Source organism: Stigmatopora argus, chromosome 23 (assembly GCF_051989625.1).
Source record: "Stigmatopora argus isolate UIUO_Sarg chromosome 23, RoL_Sarg_1.0, whole genome shotgun sequence".
Taxonomy (NCBI): domain Eukaryota; kingdom Metazoa; phylum Chordata; class Actinopteri; order Syngnathiformes; family Syngnathidae; genus Stigmatopora; species Stigmatopora argus.
Window position 1 is genome coordinate 3583403 of NC_135409.1, and position 18090 is coordinate 3601492.

An 18090-nucleotide genomic window follows, 5' to 3' on the forward strand; every position below is an offset into this window, starting at 1 on the left:
GTGGGGTAATGTTCACCTGGTACCGCCAGGCGGCGGCAGTGCAAAAAGAGGAAGAAAGAACGCAAGAAAGAAGAAGAGCCAAATCAAAGTCAAACTTGCCACAAAACAAGACGGGATTCAAGACAGTCATAATCGGAACTAGGCTTAATGACATAAACAGCACGTTTAACATTCCGGCGAGACTTTTAACTGTCCATCGTGGCGTACCAGTGTCCAGGAGCGCCTCTTTTCGGTCTGGTGAGCTTCCCCGGCTTGAGAAAGTCGCTCCAACATGGCCATATTTGGATCGCCGGGAGCCGGTGAGATGTAAACAATATCCTCGAAATCAGGCCGAGTGACCCGCACTCTTTTCCGACATGTCGTCGGAGACCAACGTCTCTATAGTAACGGAGGACAAAACCTACGCGGTGAGCAAGAGGAAGCTGATCGAGAAGAGCGACTACTTCCGCGCTCTGTACGACTCGGGGATGAGGGAATCCGCGGAGGACTCGGTGCAGCTGCGGGGCCTCAGCGCCCCCGGCCTGGAGCTGGTGCTGGAGTTCATCAACACCTCCAAAGTGGAGATCGCCGACGAAAGCCTGGAGGACCTCATCGAGACCGCCTCCTTCCTCCAGGTCACCTCCATCCTCAAACTCCTGACGGCCGAGATCCGGCCGGACAACTGCGTGGAGCTCTACGGCTTGGCCGAAGTCTACGGAACCGGCGAGCTGCGAGACGCCTGCCTAAAGTTCATGAGCTTCCACTACCATCCCATGGCCAGGCGAGCCGAGTTCTACCGCCTGCCCGCTGTCGTTAGGGAGCGGGCCAGGGAGATGCGGATGAGCGGCACCGCCGCCCTAGTGATCGTCAAAGCCTCGGGCAGCCCCGACGCGCCCGACCGGGACCAGACCTGGTCCATGCTGCGGTACGGTGACGCCGAACGGCGCTGGAAGCCGCTGGCCAACAACCCGCCGGCGGACTTGGTCAACGTGCGGGGGTACGGCTCGGCCGTGCTGGACAACTACCTTTTCGTGGTCGGGGGCTGGCGTGCTAACAGCCAAGAGATCTCGGCCGCGCATCGCTACAATCCTTGCGGCAACGAATGGAGCCAGGTGGCGCCGCTCAACCAGAAGAGGTAAGAGCAGAATGTGCGGGTGCTCAAAAGAAGCGCCACGCCAAACTGTGGCCCGCTTCCCGCAGGTCCAATTTCAAGCTTCTGGCCGCCCAGGGGAAGCTGTACGCCGTGGGGGGCCAGTGCCTAGGCACGGTGGAGTGCTACAGCCCCGAGAACGACTTCTGGACCTGCGTGTCCTCCATGCCCGACCCGCTGGTGGAGTTCTCGGCCTGTGAGTGCCAGGGGATGATCTACGTCGTGGGAGGTTACACGGCAAGAGGTGATGCCGCAGATGGTTCCATGCACGCACGGCCGCGCGCGTTCTGATTTTTTGGCGGTGTTTTGTCGTCCGCGGGGACAGCTCGGAACACTGAGCTCCTCCGCTACTGCCCCGTGGCGGACGTCTGGACGGCGTTCCACCCGCGAGTCCCGCACGTGCGCAAGCAACAGATGGTGTCGGTGGAGGACACCATCTACCTGGTGGGGGGCTACACGCGCACGCTGGAGCGCGCCGGCGAGACGGAGGACGGGCTGACCGTGCAGTCGTACAACGTGACCACTGGCGAGTGGCTGCGCCTGAAGGAGAAGTCGTCCAAGTCGGGCTTGAACCTGACGTGCGCTCTCCACAACGACGGTATTTACATCATGAGTCGCGACGTGGGCTGGAGCACGGGGGCCGAGCACCGCGTCTTTCTCAAGTACGACATTTTCGCCGACGCTTGGGACTCGCTCAGGCTCCTGCGCTGCATCGGACGGAACATGCTGCTCAGCTCACTTTACTTCCCCGATGTGCTTTGATACGAGACTGCTGGCTGACCTGTTAGGCAGGATTGAGCTCACTTGCACTTGACACGGCAGCGTTTCACAAATGCTACTTTTTGTTATGTTCCAAACTCAACTTTCAAACATCCCATACTTCAACTGTGGATGAAAACGAGGACAAAATGGTGATAACTATCACAAAGGCTCGACCTATAAGTACTGTCTGTATTCACTATCAGCCTTAAAAAGAATTCCCATGATGGTCTCCTCATTAACTTAAAACCCCAAACACCACTAAACGACCAAAACTATTGTTTTCTTGTGTATGTTGAAACCAAGAGGATGTTGATGGAAGACATGGGGAATTTTGGGGCGAATGCATCAAAATGTCAGCTGGTTTGAAACTAATAAAGTTAAATGTTAACTGCTTTGTTAATCACAAAAATACTCTTAATCATTTGTTTTTTTGTGTATGTTGAAACCAAGAGGATGTTGATGGAAGACATGGGGAATTTTGGGGTGAATGCATCAAAATGTCAGCTGGTTTGAAACTAATAAAGTTAAATGTTAACTGCTTTGTTAATCACAAAAATACTCTTAATAATTTGCAACTCATAGCTCTGATTAATGGATTAGTCATTAACTCATTGGCTGCCAGTGATGGGGTAAGTTTAAGACCTTTAACCCTTAAGAGCAAGTGGCTATTTTTTAATAATTAAATACTACAGTAGAACCTCGACTTACAAAATTAATTGGTGCCAGTAGTGGTTTCATGATTTAGAATTTTTGTAAGTAGAAACATATTTTACAATGAATTAGCCTAATTTGTTCCATGACCTTCTTTAATTATAAACGTATAGCAATTTTGTATGTAATATGTATGCAAAAAAATAAGAACATTATTTAAGCCTTTAAAATGAATGATATATGCAAACCCACGCAAGCACAATGAATATAATACTAAATAGGTTCAAATGGATTGGACGTCTATCGCAGTCAATGGCACTGAAATGTGTGAAACTAGGTCTTGAAAAAAAAAAGCCATGGCTAAATCCACTTGTAATGTGGCCAGTTAGCCCAGAGATGGCAACAAATACCACCATTGAACCCAACTGAATTTAACCTTCACAAGGACTCAACAATTCATACATGTTTAACCAAAAAACATCTGCCCGCCTATGTAGACATTTAACCCAAAAGTGACTTTGCCTGACACGTTTGAATCCATCGTTACCCAACGACAGACGCGCAAGGTTGCCGGGACTAATCGGCGAGCGTTGCACAGGAAGCCAACGTTGGCTCTCGGTCGCCGTCTGACGAGAAGAGGAGGGGGTTGGATGGAGTGAGGGAGGGAGGCAACGAGGGAGGGAGGGAGGAGAATCTGCTCACGGGGAAAACACACAGGAGGATGCTCATCCCAGCCAGAGCCACATCCGGGAGCGACGCGTGACATCGACGCAGTTTATGCAATTTCTCAGGGAAGGGGTTAGTATTAGCATTTTTTAGGGGTGGGGCGGGGGTGTTGTACCATGAGCGAAGCCAAGAAAGGCGATCTGGCCATCCGTGATAAAGCCATCCTGCATCAGCAACGCCGGCTCAAGCAGGCCACTCAGTTTACGCACAAGGACTCGGCTGACCTGCTGCCCCTGGACGGCCTCAAGAGACTGGGGACGTCCAAAGACCTGGTGAGTCCCGCAAATGGACACTCAACGCGATCACGTGTTTGAGGGCCGCTGACGGCGATACAAAAAAAAAGTCTTTGCCAGGTTCCAGACACAAATTGATTGGACATCGAGCACTGTCAATGGCGGCTAATGAGTGACCCCATGCAGGGTTCACTCTATTTTCCACACACTTTAATGTCAATAGTAACGATTCCGTGTCATGGACAGTGCAAGATGTTCAATCCATTTTTGGAGTGGGAAGGGCAAATTAATATTCGTTCAATCAAAATGGATTGGACATCCACCACCGTCAGAGGCCGACACCAAGTTAAGCATCATTGGGGGAAAAAACGAGAAAGCGCCCAATCATATCGTTTTGTTGAAAAGAATCATTCACATTCAATTGTCCTGAATGTTTTAGCAACAAAATTATCCAAATGATCAATATATCAGTTGGAAACCATTGAATTAAATCTATTTGGATTATCGTTTTGTCCCAAGAATCATGAAATTGCTGTTAACAGCCTTAGTATGTCAACATGTTACCCGCTAACACATTTGCACTGGTTATTTTTCTTGAAATCTCAAAACGGGGAGGGAGGTGACCTTTTGGCGAGTCCTAAACTGCCAGCTGGAGCACAGAGAAGAAAATGAGGCACAGAGATGGCCAGAATACACATCTTTTATTTGTCAAACAGACAAAATACTTTGATAAAGAGTGAGGAGAAACATCAAAATGAGTTCTGTCGTAACGGAAAAAGGCCAAACTGCCAACCACCAACATCCAGCAATTACCGTATATATTCGCATATAAGCCGCACCCTTAAAATTGTTGAATTTGACAATTTCTCGCGTATAAGCCGCCCCCTGATTCACGATTTTCACCTCCACATTTGCGCGGGTTACTTTTCTTGAAATCTCAAAACGCAGCAGAAAAAAAGGAATCTCGAGGAGAGGAAATTTCAAAATATGACAAATCGAGCTCTGTATGGCAAAAATGTAGTTAATTTGGATTAACTTAAGAAGCTAGTCAACCATTACTGTACGCTACCCAACTGCTACAATGCCTCCCCCAATAAAAGCAATTACCCGGAATAACACCGATCAGACAAAAAAAAACCTTGCAATCTGACATATGTTGTGGAATGGAAATTGTCCATCAAAAACACGTCCAATGACAGAAGATGACTCAACGGGACTTAAAACAAGCCCCAAAACACTTCTATTTCTTTCAGCGACTTCACTTTGGGGCTAAAAAGCAAAGCAAGTTTGCTTTCCAAACAAAAAAATGCAGTCTGATTGGCGGGCAGAAAAAAAAGAAAGCCAAAGGACGTCAACAAGCCCCCCTTGGCGTTTCCGCTCCGACCTATAATTCAGCCGCGTTGATCATGCAACATTTGTTTGGTGCTCTTTCACCCCCAGGTTCTGAACAGTGAGCCTCAGTAAACGCGATCATTGCGTTTCAGTGCCACTGATAGCCATAGACGTCTGAAACAAGAGTAGTGTAGCCAAGGCTAAAGTCATGCTAACATTGGGATCATTTTCAATGGCGTTAAAATATTTTTCGTAGACTTTCGTCCATTTGAACTGGAAGGGTGGGTCTGCCAACCCTCCCAGTTCAAATGGATTGGACATCTATCAGCGGCGATGGCGGCTAAACCAAGACGGTGAATCTAAATAAACACGGTGTCCATAAGACGCGCCTATCGCAGACAGCTGGTGCAGTTGTCTTAATCCCCCCACGGGTGTTTTATATTCATATTCACTCCAAAATTCACTCCAAATGTGAAGGCTATTTTTCCCCAGCAGCAGCAACAGGACTTGCAAGAAACCTTGCCCCCGCTAAAATACGAAGGCTTTAAACGCTCCCTTCATGATTATCATTAGCCGCTAGACTAGACAATTAGCGGTGAGAGGATCCGAGTAGATGTTTAGCGGGAAGACGCTGGGCTAAGAATAGTCGACAAAAACAACCCCGACAAATAGCATCTCAGCACTGATAGTCTTCTTTTGAGGTGTTTTCCTCTGCGCGGGGAAGCAGACAAATTGTATTTATAAACCCAATTCAATTTGAAGCTCCGTGCTTGCCTGTTCGCGGTCTGCCACGCCGCTGCAAATTACGTTAGGAGGCTAGCGGCAGGGTCGCGCTGTCGCCACTATATTAGGTACCGAACGTCACGGTGAAAAATCCCAAGTATTAAAGTGACAGCTGTACGGAACCGGTAGATGTAAAGTCGACGCGGGGCGCCTACTTCGCTCTGCGGGGAAGTAGGAAGGAGGTCGTCAGAAAGGTCATGTGACTGGCTGGAAGCTGATGCACGGCAGTAATTAGCTGGAGTGCTAGAGTCCAGAACCGTGCGCTTGTGCTATTATTAGAAAGCTGTCCAGTATGTCAATGGCTACGGATTGGGATGTTGTCCTTTTTAGCAATTTCGTGACTCTTCATTCTTACCAGATATTTGCTGATATTACCACTGTTCCATCCAATGAAAACCACGATTTTATACATATTTGATGTAGTTATTAGCAAATATTGCTCTCAGATGACTCACTTGGTTGCATACCTGTCAACCTCTGCCGATAACTGCCCTTATAAATGATTATTGATTCCCCTTACAAACCCCCAAAAAACCTTACAAACACCGTACGAGTCGTACGGTGTTTGTAAGGTTTTTGGGGGGTTTGTAAGGGGAATCAATAATCATTTATAAGGGCAGTTATCGGCAGAGGTTGACAGGTATGTGGTTGTTTACTTTTTGGCCGACACTGGAAGAGAGACGAGAACATGCTTGATGACAAGAGTCTGTTGTTCGCAAAAGCAACCCCACAGCGTGGTGCAGCGCCGCCTTCTGGAGGGCAATGTCACGCGGCTGCGAGGCGAGGCCCGTGATTCGGCGGCACGGGTGCGCTCGCCGCTGGCCGACGACGGCGCCAAGGACAAGGAGGACGACGAGGGGAGTCCATCGGACGACGACGTCGAAAGCACCGACCTGACCGCGCTGCTCGTTTATTGCCAGGTAGACCAAACGGCACTTTTGTCTACCAAAAATAACAGGTTTTTAATCCCTTTTGACTAGGACAGCTCATTCATTTGCTTGACAATACAAAGGAAAATTATTTCAAAAATTAATTAACAGTTTGTGAAAATATCTACTAAAAAAACACATTGACCATGATAGACGTCCAATTCATTTTGACTCCAGGTCTAAATGAACTGAATGTCTAACACAGAGAATGGCAATCAAGGGGTTCAAAAATAGAAATACAAAAAAAATAGAATGAAAACTATTACAAAATATGTATCTTTCAAAATCTGTAACGGCATCAGCATCATCCTCTGCCCTTTTCTCCGAGTGCTCCGTTGGTACTCATATCCCGCCGTCTATTTTTAAACTTCTCGGCGAGAAAAGAGAGCGCGAGTCCGAGTAAAAAGAAGGAATAAAAAACCCTGAGGCTTTGCGGGGTAGCTGATAAGCTGCTCTGCACACAACGAGAGCTCGAGCACATCAAAAGAATAAAGGGGAAAAAATACGGCCTTTGTTGCTGATGGCTTTAAGTAGACCTGCTATTGAGTAATCTCGAAAAAAAAATGCCTGAAAAATCCACATGGATGATCAAATGAGCACTCTTGGGTGTGAGCAAGCCAGGATACGCACTTTCCAAAAATGATTTAAGGGCTCTAAAAATTGCACAAAACAAAACGCTGAGCAGGCCTTGTTAATATTTGATGGCATGGAATTGAAGAGTCAGCATGATGGATTCATGTTTAACGCCAATCATTATGGATGATTAACCACTACAAATGTGCAAAACTGCCATGTTGACAAGTCGGCGCAAACGTGGCATCCATTTTGTGCTAGGTAGAGAACAACCTCCATTTTGTGTCTTTTTTGCAGTGCCGTGACAGTGAGGTGAAGGTGTCTTTAAATACCAGGAGCGCGCATAACCACATCTCGCCATCTTGTTGTCAAAGGCTCGGGTAAGGATGGGATTTCTTACCTGTCAGAGGTTAAGGTCCACTTGGAACCGAGCCCCCCTCTGGTTTGCCCGCAGCCTCTCAGCGACCAGTCAGGAAAAAAGCGGCCTGGTGAGCGGTCTGCAGCTTCAGTTAGGTTCCAGGACCATCCAGTGCTCAGCTTTGGTCCAAGGTACCAAAGGACAACAACAACATTAAAATTCAGAATGGATTTTTGGGACAAAACGTGCTAGATTGCAATTTTTGCCAAAAGAAAATTGACTATATAAAAGATGTCAATTGCTTTAGTTCTATGCTGAAATTTTGAATCTTGTTTGTAAATGTGTCAGGTTTTTGGTCAAAAATGTTGACAAGTGATCATTAAATCTTTTTCCAGAGGACGAGACATCCGAGCTGAGCCTCGGTTTGCACACGCTACTCCAACTCAAAGTAAGTTGAAGACAACATTAAATAAATAAATCAAAGGAAATAACGATGAGTAAAAAAGCCACAAAATGCGATCACGCTCACCTTCTGCAGTGTTGCCTGGACCTGGACCGCCGCGTACTGAAGCTGGCTGACGCCGAGGACCTTCCTTTCCTGCCCTGCCAAAAATCCCACCGGGCCGACGAGGCGTGAGCCCGAAATCGCCTGGAGTGCGGGTGAGCGTCGGACGAGCCCGCACGGTCGTCTTTCACTGCCATTGACGGCGATCGTCCAATCCATTTGATCTGGGGAGAGCTGTCAGCCACCGGATGATCCAAATGGATTGGATGTCTACCGCCGTCGACGAGTTGAAGCGCTACATTTTTCATTTTCCGTTCCCAATCTTCAGTTTGGAACTCCCTGTAATTCAGGGGTGTCAAACTCCGTTTGGTTGGCGGGCCACATTCATGCCAACTACATGTCACGTGGGCCGGGCCGGTTTATTTTTGCCCCAAAAATTATTAGTGATTCCACCGGATTATAAAAAAGCCCATTGGACATTTGTGTGCAATTGTCAAGTATGAAAACATTCCACGTGCATGACGTTGTGCCTGCATGTTTGTGTAAACCGTCCGATGGCGCAAAACCTCAGGGTGTGCGCCTGTGTGTTTTTACGGCTCACGCTAACATGAAATAAAAGAAAGCCCAGCTGCCTTCCCACGCCGCCTTTGTTAAAAGCTTTGCGTCTTTTTGGAAAGGTTTGGGAGCGCCTTCAAAACCTCCGCGTTTGCCTCTCTAGTGTTTTCTTAACGGTAGCGTACTTTGGCAATAGAGTTCTATTTGCCTTTTTTGTTTAGTATGTAAGAAAACTAGATATTAGCAAGCTAGCCCGTTAACCACAGATGACAATATGAAAAAAAATGCCTAATGGAATTTAGAGTTGGGTTTCAAAAAAGTGACGTTCGTACAGCTGTTCGCTTATGGGCTGGCGTTTGTAAAGCTGCGCCCGTCAAAAAGACGGCGACATTTTCTCATATTTAGAGCCACACCGTGTTTCAAATTTGATTTGAAATTTCTTTTAGAGTTTAGATTTAACATAAAAATTTAGGATTGAGATTTAACATTAAAATTTGTAATTTAGAAATAAATATGTTGAAATAATAAGATACTAAATACTTATTGTTGTGATAAACAAACTGACTGAGACACGGTGTGCCGATAAATATGACAAGAAATGTTTTAACTGAGCGCAGCTTTCCTCACACAGGTCAACACAGGCACTACACCACAAAATAGTACATAGGTTACCGTATTTTCTCGCATATAAGCCGTATTTGTAACTCACAAAAATGATGACTGAATCAAGGGTACGGCTTATATGCGAACAAGACTTGCTATAATCTTTTTCACCAGTTGATGTTGCCAGTAACATTTACTATTTGTTGGTTATTTTCGGTTTTGCAGTATAAAAAAAACAACCATTACTGGATGAATTAATTCCTGATGATATTGACCCTAATTATGTGCTTTTGATTCACACAGTATCTCAGAAATACCACATGTGATCACTTTTCTTAAGATTTTCCCTTCAAAGTAACACATTTGTCCTCCCTATTAAAACCATGAATATGGAGGTGAAAATCGTGAATCAGAGGGCGGCTAACACGCGAGAAATTGTAAAATTCAACAATTTTAAGGGTGCGGCTTATATGCGAGTACATACTGTAATTGCTGGATGTTGGTGGTTGGCAGTTTGGCCTTTTTCCGTTACGACAGAACTCATTTTGATGTTTCTCCTCATTCTTTATCAAAGTATTTTGTCTGTTTAACAAATAAAAGATGTGTATTCTGGCCATCTCTGTGGCTCATTTTCTTCTGTGCTCCAGCTGGCAGTTTAGGAGTCGCCAAAAGGTCACCTCCCTCCCCTCCAAAAAATAACCCCATGCAACCAAATGAGGAAAATAAACAGCGCTTCCTTTTTATAGAAGGTGCGTCTCGGCTCTAAACAGACCAAAATGTCAACAACGGGACAATGGAGGCTCTTTTTCCGACTTAATTCTCTCTTTTCTAGTTAGGTCTTGAAATAGGTTGTTCCCCCCCTCGCGCCAACGACGGAAATACGAGAAGGCGGGCGAGAGAAAATCCCCGCTTGAATGAGCCGCCTCGCCACATCCTGTTAGTGAGCGAGCAATCACACCTTTGCAGGCGAGAAAGCAAAGAAAATGTATACAGCGCATAGAACAACAACACAAGCAATACTTTTGCAACGAGTCCGTCGTTCCACGGGGTAGCGAATAATGGCGGCGCCGAGCTTACATAATGCCCCACAGACAATGAAACGCCCATTTTTTAACAGATTCCACACACAGCAGGTATACATAACTATCCTTCTAGGCGCACACTCATTGCAGAGGGGAGTCGTTCATATCAATACATTTATTATTCCCACCTTCACCGCCCGTAGTTGCGTATTCTGAGGCTTATTGGCGTTGTCTTTTGCCCATTGACGTCGTGTTAGTTTTAATACCCAGTCACATTTTAGCGAGCTCGAATGATAACGTTTGACGGCGACCAAAACGACAAGCTTCTTTCTGTCAACGATAGCGGCGGTGTATTGAAACGGGAATTGGTCAGCGTTGTCGGCTGACAAATTTCCTGAGGCGAGGGGGCACAGCTGGCTGTCACTACGCATTACATCCGGATTCATCTTACGTAACTCGCCGGACGAGCCAACGGCTACAGAACGAATGAGGAGAGGCCTCTTGTGTCCTTTGCAAAAATAGAAAATGGCCACCTTTGACGACGCTAGACATCTAGACATTTAAAACGCCACACGACCGGACGCATGTCATCGTCAATGGCAGCGACGCTTTTGAAAAGGAGACTGACAGGGAGAAAAGCGCCCCCGCTTGCCTGTCGCCTTTGATTGGCGCCGGCTTTGCTTTGCAAGTGTTTTTTTGCTGCAGAAAAGAAAAAAAATTAAGGGGCGTCTTTGTAGAGAACGTCTGCTAGCAGAGCTCTGACAGCCGCCGGCTCGCCGTCTGCGGAGAGGAGAGCGCAGTGGTTGTGTTTCGCCTGCCATTGACAGCGATAGACGTCTAATCCGTTGTTTCCCAACCATTGTGCCATGATCAATAAACAGGAGCGCCGTCGGTACGTGACTTATTTTTACATCACGTGAACCCGAGGTTGTTCGACTTCAACTTTTGGCGACGATAGGTCGATGTGGAAAAATTGCTAACGGAATACTTTTTTTTTTGTGATTCTTTTCTTTCTGTTGATGAAACTTTGATGAGAATGACTTTCTATTGTAGATATAGGTGAGAGAAATTTAAATTAGATTTTTGCAAGCAAAAATTGCTCCGCGGTCAAAAACGGTTGGGAAACAATGAAATAATCTATTTGATCTCCTAAGGTGTGAATGATTTAAATGCGGCATGATTCAAAAACTAGCATTTCAAGGGTTGTGTAGACTTTTTTTTAGGCACACTTACCGACTCCAAGTGCCGCTAGGTGAGATCTGAACTCGGGGCGCTCGTCCAGAACGCGCACCAAGTTGGTGGATTCCATCCGCTCCAGGTGCACCTTCCAGTAAATGTAAATCTTTTGGTTGAAGCTGACGTATACCAAACAAGGAGTGTTTTTGCCTTCTTTGCACGCATACTGACCTGAACATGAGGGGGGATCATTCATTAAGTCACTCAATGTGCATTTATTGTTTTTATTTTATCACCAACAGAATGGTTGGCTCTTTGCTGCTATCTGCTGGCAGATAAAGGAGATTCGCGTTAAATTATTGCAGTCTTCAATTTAAAAAATCTATAAATAGACAGTTAAATTGAGTTTATCACTACTAGACGTCCGATATTCGAATGCGTACAAGGAGTTTGATGGAAGCTTTTTTGGGGGAAAAAAGAACAACACGTGTTGTGTTCTTTTTTTTAGTACCTCTGCTCATGAACATACAAATTTTTCAGGGGGTGAAACGCTTTGATATGTAAATTATTGTCACATTTCATACAAAATTGGTATACTTTTATCATTTTTAAAGCATTTATAGTAGGCAGTATTAAAGAAGGAAGAAGTTATGCTAATTCAATGCAAAATATGCCTCTACTTACAAAAGAATCCAAGTTACAAAAAAACTTCTGCAACCAATTATATTTGTAAGTAGAGGTATCATTGTATTTTACTCTACCAATGGGAATTCATGGGAATCCAAAATCAGCATTTCCCTACATTGCCCACAAACGGCATCCAATTCCTCACCAGCGCAGAAGGCGTTGACGTTCTCATCGAACTGGAAGCGCACGACGGCGCGGTTGTGGTCGATGATGTACGTCTGGCCGTCCCAGGCGCATGCCACCACCTCTTCTCGACCATCCCTCTGAAACCAATCAAGCTCAACTTTATTTATTTTTCTTTCTACAAGAAAAAAAAAAACTCAAACGGTGCAAAAACGAGACCGTGACGTCGAGCTTCTGCAGGGCAAAAAGCTGATGATCTACTTGCACCGACCACAGCAGCTGCTCGGAGCTGTCCATCAACTTCAGGGTCCCTGCGTTACACAGCCAAGTGGGAAGTTCACAAGGAATGAGGATTATTTGGCCTCGGTGGAGGTCTGCGCTCTCTCGGGTGTCATTCAATTGGGTCTAATTTGAACGGAAGCTCTTGGGGGATGTCGGCTAATCCCTGATTTTTTTGATGAATTATTGATACGCTTACCATCTAAAGTGCAGAGCGCAAAGAGGCCGCATTTAGACGACTCCTCTTTTGAGCCTGTTGAGGAAACGCCGTCCATGAGAGGGGATGAAAATGCAGATTTGCGAGTGAACGTCACCTTTGTTGATGCTTCCAATGAGATGCGTGGACACATTCTTGTTGTGAATCCGCCCGGTGGTCAGATGGAGAACGACGTCCGCAGAGGGCCCCTCGCTGAAATCGCCGATATTCGCTTAATGCCGGTTGGTCGGTGGCCGGCTTTTTGTCGGTACCTGGCCGCCCCGCCGACGCAGAAGTCTTCGTCATCATCGTTGTCGTCGTCATCATCGGTTACCGGCGAGTCCTGCAGCGTCCAGGAGCACAGCAGGATGGCGTAACCGCAGCCAGGCTGGGACACCATCAGCTGCGGGAGGCCCTCGGGACCCGGGTTCACCGACAGACTGTCCACCTGAAACACAGAAAAAGATTTAGTTGTATTGATTGTCACAGTGTGCCGTTTTCTGTTGTCATTTTACCTTTCCCAATGAGGGGTTTAGATCAGGGGATCGCATCACTACCTGAATAAATGCATATATTTCCCATGACCAACCTGTCCTTCCAGCAACCACTTTTTGAGTAGAACCAGCTGACTGGATCCCGCTTCGGAAGCGTCCGACGGTTCTTCCCACCGGAACGCCCGGACAACCCGGTCGGTGTAACCCACCACCAGCTCGTTGCGCCCGTCGCCGTCTGTGCGAAGAGCAAACGACGATTGGAAAAGTCAAATATTATGGGGCGGGGTAAACGCTCGTACCGATGTCGCTGATGAGGAGGACTTTGGTGTTGGCGGGGATGTGCTGCGTGAAGAAGGGCTTCTGATCGTCCCCGGCCGAGCCTTCGTGCAGGTTCGCCGAGTCCACCTTGGCGGCGCTCAAGTCAAAGAGGTGGAACCAGCCCTCGGCGCCCACTCCCACCACGTGGTTCTGACAGAAACCTTGCCGTTAGAATGGTATTCTTCACCTTCGCCGCAGGTCTACGCGTACCTTCCCCTTGTGGCACACGTCGCCCACGGCCACGCATGTCAGCTGGGAAGAGAAGCTCGATGTGATGGACGTCAAGTGCCATTGAGGTCCTGTTTTGAACATTGCCTACCGTGCCCGAGCAGGTTCTGGTGAGCCACGCTTTGCTGTCGTCGTTCTTGAACACGTGAAGCTTGCCGCTGGTGTCGCCCACCACTAGCTCGTTCAGCTAAAAGTTAGGCATGAAAGTAGAGAAAAAGGAAAGGGAGAGATGAGGAAGAACGAGAGGTCACGAAGGAAAGGAAAACCGAGGGCAGACCAGTGAAGGATGTGTGAATAAAATGTAATTCAAAATGATAAAAAGTTGTTCTTACCATGCCTATCTTTTATAGTAATACGAATACTGCAACACTTATACAAAACAGTGTACGTACACATCAAATGAAGACCGTAACAACAGTGGATTAATACTAATTTTAATAAAAATAAAAAAAACTACAACAAAATAACATAAAACCTTCCCTCAAATTACATGAGACTCGCTTACCGTGTCGTTGTCCGCATCTCCGAGACAAATGGCGTGAGGAAAGAGGGTACCCGTAAAGTCCAAACTCACACGGTGCACGTAATTCAACGACCTCATACTTGGGGTCTAAAATGACTAGAAACAGCTTTAGAAACAAATTTGCTCATTTGAATGCAGCTTTTGCGACCACCTACCTACCTTACAACGATGCGATCATTTGGTCTCCTACCAAAACTGTTTTTATAAACCTTGAAATCATTTATCTTAAGATACAAGCTAGAATGAAACGCGTATCCTGGTAAATAAAGTCACGTGATCAGAGAGTAAAGCAGCTGAAACGGGACAAAAAGCACGAGCGTTTGACTTACGTCAGTACCGTTTACGTCCACAGGAGTGCAGTGTTTCCTACATATTTGCAGGCAGACGCTCCAATTGGTCTTTTATTAACACCGAAACTGACTTTTAAAATGCAAAACATGATTTTTAAAGAGCCATTCGTTAATGTCACTTATCTCTAATTATATTGGTCTATTGTAGGTGTTTGTTTTCTATGTCAACTTAAAATCTGGCTCTATACTTATATTTAACTCAGTGGCCGCTATGGACTCTGACTGACCATGTCTGAATGCCACTGTCAGCAATAGACGTCCAATCAATCTTGATGCAATTTCAATCCAAATTGATTGGACGTCTATTGCCATCAAAGACAGCCAATGTGGAAAAAAAATGAAAAAAAGCTGTTCTATTATGTATTAACACGTCACTCCACAAGTACAGTTCAGTTGTATTTAACTTTTATCATTCGTAGGCTAAATAACCCCCTACAAATTCTTAACACTTTTTCCAGTGATCAACTTTTTCGAGTTAAACAGCTCCCGACCGGGCGCCCAGATGTCCCACCCTGGCTGACGGGAGTGATCCGCAAGGCCTCACAAAGCACTAATTGGACTCTGGAAGCGTTGGCGAGCGCGCGGATTGGTTTCACACACGCCGGGTGCTCAATAGAACCCACGCTCCTTTTCTAAACTGCCTTGCTGAGCTCAACACAGAGGCGGTCCTAAGGGGGGTGGAGGGCTGGCTGGGGTCAAATAAAAGAAAGTAGGGAATGGGGGTCTCCGCTCAATAGAAGCTTGATTTTGAATACTAGCAATGCAGAAAATTGCACAATTTATTACTTCAGGACGCAGGGAAGGGATAAAGAAGGGAGCTGGGAAGGGAGAGGGGACAGAGGTGCATAAGGGCGGGGGGGCGGAGGAAGGGGTGTTTTGTTCCACCCTGACTGACAAGTCCTATTATGTGGCACTCTCCCAAAGCGACAATAACGCACACAGCACAGCGCCTGCTGGACGCTACTGTAACACTATCAAGTGGAGCCAATCGTACACAAAGGGGCCCCATGGCTGTTCCTAGTGGCCCCCACCTCGCCCTCCTCTTCTTCCATACGGACCGTGATCTGCTCCAATCAAAGTGGAAAATTTCAGCCTGGCTGGAACATCAGCAGGATGCCATACTGCCGACAAAGGAAGGAAAATTGCATATGTGAATAAAAATCACCAAGTGAGTCGTTTTATACAAAATACGACAAAAATATAGATGAATATTGACATCTAGTGCAAGTCATCAAATCAAGAAATGACTTCCGCAATGCAGTTTGCCCACTTCTGACAGTATTGTCTGCGTTTTTAATGCATGGAAGGTGATGGACATCCAATCTATTTGGAGCGGGAGGGGCGACTGATCGAACGTCAATGGCAGCGAACTGAGTTGAGGCTGAAAGGGAACTTTCGCTCCAAAAAGAACACCCACACCCACGTAGACTGTGTGTTTGTTTAGCGCTCCAAGCGGCACGCGTCAGGCGCGCGCATCGCACCGGCGCGGTGGGCGGAGCCAAGGTGTGGCCACGCGGCCGGCCGCCGGTCGCGGGCCGTTGAAAAGCGGTCGTCCTCTAGTGTCCTGGTCACACTCCACCGGCGACGGCACGCAGGACGTAGGCGCGCGTCCAACCACGTGCCCGGCACGAGCGACACACCAAAGACGAAAAAAATTGGGGGAAAAACAGATTTGGTTTTGTTGTTGCAGTGGCAAAAGTTTGCTGGGAGTGGGAAGGTTTTTTTTTAAATTTCCTTCTTTGAGTCCAATATTTGGAGCGCACCATGGAGCTGGCTCCAGCAGCCTGCTTGTTTACTGCGCAAAGCGTCCCCCTGAGCCCGAGCGGCGGCAAATCCGTCCCGGGGCTGTGCGCCGCCTCGGCCGCCTCCAAACGCGTGCGCGAGCGCTCGTCCTCCCCGGAGCTCCTGCGCTGCAAGCGCCGTCTCAACTTCGCCGCTTTCGGCTACTCCCTGCCCCCGCAGCAGCCGCACGCCGTGGCGCGGCGCAACGAGCGCGAGCGCAACCGCGTCAAGTTGGTCAACAACGGCTTCGCCACCTTGCGCGAGCACGTCCCCAACGGCGCTGCCAACAAGAAGATGAGCAAGGTGGAAACGCTGCGCTCGGCCGTCGAGTACATCCGAGCGCTGCAGCAGCTGTTGGACGAGCACGACGCCGTGAGCGCGGCTTTCCAGGCGGGCGTGCTGGCCTCGTCCCCCGGCCTGGCGGGGCAGGGTTACCCGGCGGCGGATATGAACTCTATGGCCGGCTCGCCCGTGTCCTCCTACTCGTCGGACGAGGTGTCGTACGACCCCCTGAGCCCGGAGGAGCAGGAGCTCCTCGACTTCACCAGCTGGTTCTGAATTCCTGCACCACAACTTCTCCGGAACTGAAACGAGTTTTATTCTCCCTTTCCATGCAGGAGATAGAACTCCCCTACTCGTAGGATGCTCGAGGAAAAATACGCTTTCGGGAAAAACACATAAACAAACAAACAAAACGCAGGACGTCACGTGAACGCAGAGACAGATTATTTTGCTGCCCACGCATTAAAACGAACAGCACATTATTTAATATGAAGAAACTATGCTAAACCAATCAGCCTTTGTCACAACAGCCCGGAATGCTTCCAACTTCTAAAGAAAAGAAAAAAAAAACATCTATCAAATGCTCTCTTGTCTTTTTGGTTGCAAATATATAAACTATTTTTCTATGTCAAGAGATTTATAGACCTTTTTTGGGAACATGTTTTTGTATATATTTTGCTTACATAATTCTATATATGTCACGTGATATTCCTTCTGCTCCGACGCAGCACCGACGTGTCTTATTTAAAGATGTCCACTTGTTCATGATCAAATTTTTTGATGCAGCTGGTGCCCAAACAAGCAACATTATTATTATTGCTGTTGTCATAATAATAATAACAATAATGAGCATATTTTCTAGAGTATATAAATAAATTTGCTACTGAACCTTGATGTTGGTCGTGGATGTTTGTTTTTACTTGTTACTTGTTCACCAACCCATGTGAACCCATGAGGGGAGACAAAATTTCCCAGTTCACATGGTTAAGACGTCTATCGCCGTCAATGGCAGCCAACGATGATAGTTTATGCCTAATTTATGTGAATTTGGTGTAGTTTCAATCCTCATTTGACTGCAAAAAGTGTGCTTGAGCTGAATTTAATGGCGGGTTTGTTGCATAAAAACAAGAAGATTTGAAGGGGGGCACTGTGGGTCCTCGAAGCAAAATAAGTTTGACAGGTCAGGGGGGGCATGAGGCGTTGGGCCTGTGCCACGCGAACTGCTTGGCGTCCAAAATTCCCGCCTAAAAAGAAGCGGACATATGAAGGCGCGCTGCCGGATAAATTGAAGAAATTCCAAATAGATTGTATGAAATCTGATCACACACAAATGGAAGATGTCAGAATGTCAACCCCAAGAATCAAAATAAGCGATAAGTACAAAAATCTGGATTTGCAGTCATTAGACAGACCCCAAAAGTCCCGCGTGGTGGGCACGGGTGTCGGTGTGCGTTAAGGTCTGGGGGTAGCGCCGGGGGGTGTTGGGCTGGG

At 47.0% G+C, this 18090-nt stretch overlaps 4 protein-coding genes across 6 annotated transcripts; 3 read left to right on the forward strand and 1 right to left on the reverse strand.

The window, feature by feature from the left end:
* klhl42 (kelch-like family, member 42) lies at window positions 1-2447 on the forward strand. The gene is made up of 3 exons (XM_077593754.1): window positions 1-1114; window positions 1180-1373; window positions 1455-2447. Exons 1-3 carry the CDS (start codon window positions 357-359, stop codon window positions 1889-1891), a joined length of 1389 nt encoding a protein of 462 aa, XP_077449880.1. The 5' UTR covers window positions 1-356; the 3' UTR covers window positions 1892-2447.
* Window positions 2448-3357: 910 nt separating this feature from the next.
* nrip2 (nuclear receptor interacting protein 2) lies at window positions 3358-9755 on the forward strand. Its single transcript, XM_077593935.1, has 6 exons — window positions 3358-3540; window positions 6339-6536; window positions 7416-7498; window positions 7573-7667; window positions 7872-7924; window positions 8015-9755. Exons 1-6 carry the CDS (start codon window positions 3385-3387, stop codon window positions 8111-8113), a joined length of 684 nt encoding a protein of 227 aa, XP_077450061.1. The 5' UTR covers window positions 3358-3384; the 3' UTR covers window positions 8114-9755.
* A 98-nt stretch (window positions 9756-9853) lies between these two features.
* On the reverse strand, window positions 9854-14819 carry itfg2 (integrin alpha FG-GAP repeat containing 2). 3 transcript variants are annotated; one of them, XM_077593933.1, is made up of 13 exons: window positions 14345-14819; window positions 14168-14272; window positions 13754-13849; window positions 13645-13686; window positions 13416-13584; window positions 13212-13351; window positions 12895-13070; window positions 12741-12835; window positions 12626-12679; window positions 12367-12458; window positions 12170-12287; window positions 11395-11485; window positions 9854-10941 (listed from the first exon to the last, which is right to left on the reverse strand). In XM_077593933.1, exons 2-13 carry the CDS (start codon window positions 14261-14263, stop codon window positions 10755-10757), a joined length of 1356 nt encoding a protein of 451 aa, XP_077450059.1. In that variant the 5' UTR covers window positions 14264-14272; window positions 14345-14819; the 3' UTR covers window positions 9854-10754. The 3 variants fall into 3 exon arrangements, with proteins under 3 accessions (XP_077450059.1, XP_077450058.1, XP_077450060.1); XM_077593932.1 differs by having other exon boundaries at window positions 14168-14281; window positions 14345-14817; XM_077593934.1 differs by having other exon boundaries at window positions 11395-11568; window positions 14168-14281; window positions 14345-14813.
* Window positions 14820-16121: 1302 nt separating this feature from the next.
* ascl1a (achaete-scute family bHLH transcription factor 1a) lies at window positions 16122-17480 on the forward strand. The gene has a single exon (XM_077593936.1). It carries the CDS (start codon window positions 16300-16302, stop codon window positions 16873-16875), a length of 576 nt encoding a protein of 191 aa, XP_077450062.1. The 5' UTR covers window positions 16122-16299; the 3' UTR covers window positions 16876-17480.
* The last annotated feature ends 610 nt before the right edge of the window (window positions 17481-18090 follow it).